The sequence below is a fragment of the Drosophila rhopaloa genome, unplaced genomic scaffold (assembly GCF_018152115.1).
Source record: "Drosophila rhopaloa isolate 14029-0021.01 unplaced genomic scaffold, ASM1815211v1 contig_163, whole genome shotgun sequence".
Taxonomy (NCBI): domain Eukaryota; kingdom Metazoa; phylum Arthropoda; class Insecta; order Diptera; family Drosophilidae; genus Drosophila; species Drosophila rhopaloa.
This window is the reverse complement of record NW_025335043.1, coordinates 5,449,702-5,454,224: the sequence shown is the minus strand read 5'-3', so window position 1 is coordinate 5,454,224 and position 4,523 is coordinate 5,449,702. Positions and strand designations below refer to the sequence as shown.

The window sequence follows — 4,523 nt, the reverse complement described above, 5'->3', positions numbered from 1 at the left end:
TGTGGAAATTGATATTGGCGATATATATACCCGGTAATCTAAACTGAATGGTATCAATTACAGTATCGACTTCAAGACTTTTATTTCAATATAAAATAATTTATCAAATTGGGACTCAAGAAGTTTTAAGGATTAACCTTTTTAATTTCTAGGAAAGACTAAATTATTCAAGTTTTATATCTCCCTCTTTTTAATACATAGTTGTATTATTCTTCCCAAATTAACTAAAATTAAAAACTTTAATTTCATATCTCTAAGTGATGTTTTATTTAGAGTGTTTTAATTTCAGAGTAGTAGAAAAAGGAATTACAAAATGGTTTTAATATAGATGTGGGCATGGGGTGTAGGCTAATGGTTTTACATCTGACGATTATATTAAGGACGTATAGGTCCCCTATTTTTTCAATTCCACCTGAGAAGAAGTATTAAGGGAACGATTTTCTGACACTTAAGAGCTGGTTTGAATCGTAATAAACATATTTTGTATGCAAACAATTATTAATTTTGTAAGCTTTAAATTTGTGTCCCATAATTTCAATACAATTCAATCCTCGAAAGTAAATAATTATGATTTAAAGTCTGCAATTTAAACTAAATAAAGAGCAATACAATTTCTGTGGAGTAATCATGTATCTCGTTTCCTTAAGCTTTTTCTCAGGTGTACCTAGGGCTTTGCTGTTCCTAATTTCTCAGTCTTCAGTTGGCAGCCGGCTCGCCTGCGCCGTGGACGTGAAGGATCATCTCAAAGGGGTCCCACTCGAGATCAGACTCGTGCTTGACCCGCCGGCGAATGGCTTGTGGGTGGTGGGGGTGGTGCATGGCCAGCGGCGGCTGGTGTCCTTCATGGTGGTGCTGCACCAATCCGATGGGCATGTCCTGGGCGTGCTCCACCAGCCCGGATGGGGGCGGCGGTGGACGGTATTGGTGCAAGTGCTGCGACGAGTGGAGCTGCGGCTGCTGTTGGTGCTGCTGTTCGCTGACGATCTCCTGGATCTGTTCGCGTGTCTGCTCCCGCTCGTCGACCTTCTTCAGCAGGATGTCGCGCATAAACGACATTCGATCGAAGTGCTCCCATGTGGATCGGAATCCCTGGTGGGAGTATTGGGCGTGGCGCTCCTTCTGCAGTTCGTCCACATACCGCTGCTTGATGATCGACCAGCGAGTCTGCATGAGAGCTGCAACAAATCGAATATTTTGGATTTTGGTTATGACTTCAAAAATCATTAATTTATTGCGAATCCAACTTGTAAATTTAAAATGGATCTTATTTAATATCAATATAAAATATATTATATATATCATTAAATATAATATTCTTGTAAAATATAGATCTACTTACTTGGTGTCAATCCCATCTCGATGGCCGCCTCCTTCCAAACCGCCGACGTTCGACTCTGGCCCTGTCCCTTTTCGCTCCGCTGACGTCCCGCCCAAAGTGAAGGACGCGTTTTTATGGCATCGATGATACGTCCGCGCATACTATTATGCAATGAACTGGGGCGGCCCAATTTTCGTGGGGGCGTGGCCACTGTCTCCAAAGTTACTGCAGCTGGTGGAGGTACCAACCCCGTGAAAGCAGTATAGGTCATTGCGTGGCCTTGTCCATGGATCGGCTGGGCGATGAGATGTGGCAGTTGAGGGGCGGTGGGCGTGACAGCGGACTGCAGCCAGCTGAAACTGCCGCTGGGACGCCCGCGTCCATGAGAGGCGCTGGGCAAAGGTGGTGGTGGTTGTGCTGATGCAACGGGTTCCTCCCCAGCGGTCGGCATCTCGGGGGCAGTGGGCGGATCATCGGAGGAGGTGCCACCACCACCACTCGACTGGGCACCCACGATCTTTGCCACCGTTATGTTGTACATAAAGGACATCGGCTCGAAGTGCTCCCACTTGGTGTTGAAGCGATCCTTATGCAGGATCTGTCGGTGGACCAAATTGTGGTAGTGGTACTTCATCTGGCTCCAAATCGATTGCAGCTTAACTGATCATAAACATTTGCAAGGCATAATTAATGTTAGGGAAAGTAATTGACAATGATAAATTAAGCCAGTCTGACTAATATTTAACCAATTTATTGAACTAAGCTTTAATTTTAAATTTAAATGTGGTAAAGATAATAAGGAAGCTTTTATTTTGCTAAGGTTTTAAAAAAATTTTGGATTAAAAATCTCAATCAATATTGTATTTTAGTTTGACTAAACAATAAATAGGGGATTTTTATCATTATATTCTTATATGCCAAAGCTAGTCTTTCCATTCATTATTATTTTACAATCTAGTGGCGTGTTTATGACTATGTTTGTATGTATATTGAGCCACCCAATTGTATTTATCAAAGTACATTACACCAGTCAATTATTTCTATTGCGAAAGCTTCAATTTGCATTATATAGTGGTGTAAGCTCTTCTATTATTCCAAACGGACCGAGACCTCCGATTCCTTGCCGAAGCGCCCTTTACTTATTTTTAGACTAAGCACAGTGACGTAAGCAGAGAAAAGACAAAGTTTAAGTTTAGGGGGATAATAAATAATCGTTTGACATTTTATTTTGAAAGAAATCGAATTAATATAATTTTAAAATTGTTTAAATTGTGGAATATACCGTGCGATAGCTAAATGTTCAAAGGTTTAAATCTGAAACTATTAATAAAAATTTAAACCATAAACAGTTAGTATATATAAAAATTCATCGGTGGATTCTGAACTATGGCTTTTTATATCCTAGCCTATTTTAACTGATATAATATCAATATGTTTTTCTGTGTAGAAAGATTATCTTTTAAACATTTAAATTATTGAAAACATTAGGATAAAATAAATTCAATATGAGGAATGTTAAGTTTAGATAAGTTTAAGATCCCCCTTAACAAATTATGACTCCGCCACTGAGTGCGCACCAAAAGAGAACTCGAAAGGAGAGCGCGAAAGGCAGCAACAAATCAGTACCGGTTGCGAGTGGGAGAATGGGGCAGTGCCGCAGAGTAAAAGGGGGGTTTAATGGACTGGCATCCTTGTCGCACTCACCTGTCGGCACATGACCGCCGAACTGCTCAGCGATCTCCGTCCACATAGGCGATGTGACACTGCGGCACATGTGCAGCTTGTTGTTGGAGTCCCAGATCTCCGGATATTTCTTGATCGCCTTTAAAAGCTGGGCGCGATTTACGAAAGGATCCTCCTTGGGCATGGTCACACTGGCACTGGACTGGCCACACTGGCACTGAATACCGGGACAATTTTTTTAAAAGGCAACGACGAGAACAACGCCGGCGGAGCACAACTGCGTCCTTTGACATCAATTATCGGCGAATAACTGAAAGTAGAGTTTGCAAAAATATGCGAATTGAAAATGAAAAGGCACAGCGATTGAGGAAAATAGAGAAAACGATGACGGCGACGACGACGCCAGCTTTTCGATGTTGTTGTTGTTGCTGCCTCGATGCCGAAGAGATTGGAAAGGCAGCGAAAGCGTACACGAGATGAGATACACAAAATGCAGGCGAGAAGAGAGAACAGGGAGAATGTGCAAAAAAATAAAGAAAGAAGACAACAACAAAAAAGAGGCAGCAGCGACGTCAGTTTTACATACAAAAGTCTCCCGCGCGTGTAGGTGTATGAGTAATGTGAGTGTGTAAGATGGCAGGGCGAAAAAGCAAAACAGACAAAAGCAACAAAAGCAACCAGACCAAAGAGGAGACAGACAAAAAGCAACAACACACCGCCGCAGCAGCGAAGCTCAGAGCTGCAAAAAACCAAAAAAACAACTGAGAAGAAAAGCACGGAAAGAAGAAGAAGGAGGAAAAAAGCAGCGGGCAGGCAGCCCAAAAGAAAGGCAACGATAAACAAGCTCCCTCTCTTTCGTTCGGGGTCTCACTATCTCGCTCTAACTTGGAGCCAACGAAAAAGAGTTTGTCGAAAGGGGGAGGGGAGGGGGAGCATTAGAAGCAACGAAAAGCGAAACAAAAGAGCAGCCAAGAGTGCAGAGCAAAATGCAGGTCCGCAAAACGGAGAGCAGAGAAATCCACGATGACCGAAGTCGAGTGGCAGTAAAGGTGGTCAAAGGGGGGTATGTGGGGATAGGGGCGAAAATGAATTGGAGAGGGAGGCGGGGACCCGGAGTCCGAAGCCCGGCTGTCTAAACCGGAGACCCAGCAACAACTACTACAACCAGGGCAAACAACAACTGCAGCACGAACACGCAACAAAGTGACGAAGTAACCGACGGACTGAATGGGGGGCCCAGTTATGCACATTCGGCAGTAATGTCACATCTGGCTTTGATTTTAAGATGCAGCTTGCAATAATTTTGCAAGATATTCCTTGGATGATATGAAATCTATATTTTACAATTTTGGGGATGACCCCAAAGTTCCAAATATATATATATTCATTTATATTCTCAATTTAAGGCATACTAAAATGTATTTCTCGTAAAAAAAACGTTTTAAGGTCTGCTAATTGTATTTTAAAGTATATCACTCATTCGCACTGTTGCCTTTGTCGTATGAGTAATTTTTTTCGCAAC

The 4,523-nt window shown here is 42.4% G+C and overlaps 1 protein-coding gene across 1 annotated transcript; it reads right to left on the bottom strand.

The window, feature by feature from the left end:
• Window positions 1-249: 249 nt before the first annotated feature.
• Window positions 250-3,746, bottom strand: LOC108040552. Its single transcript, XM_044457837.1, has 3 exons — window positions 3,023-3,746; window positions 1,340-1,978; window positions 250-1,175 (listed from the first exon to the last, which is right to left on the bottom strand). The coding sequence occupies exons 1-3, from the start codon at window positions 3,183-3,185 to the stop codon at window positions 697-699; spliced, it is 1,281 nt and encodes a 426-aa protein (XP_044313772.1). The 5' UTR covers window positions 3,186-3,746; the 3' UTR covers window positions 250-696.
• Window positions 3,747-4,523: the final 777 nt, after the last annotated feature.

Coding starts and splice junctions, on each gene's coding strand:
- LOC108040552 (XM_044457837.1), bottom strand. CDS start 3,185: ATGCCCAAGGAGGATCCTTTCGTAAATCGCGCCCAGCTTTTAAAGGCG. Junction 1,979..3,022: donor CGGCGGTCATGTGCCGACAG/GTGAGTGCGACA, acceptor GTTTATGATCAG/TTAAGCTGCAATCGATTTGG. Junction 1,176..1,339: donor CGAGATGGGATTGACACCAA/GTAAGTAGATCT, acceptor GATTTGTTGCAG/CTCTCATGCAGACTCGCTGG.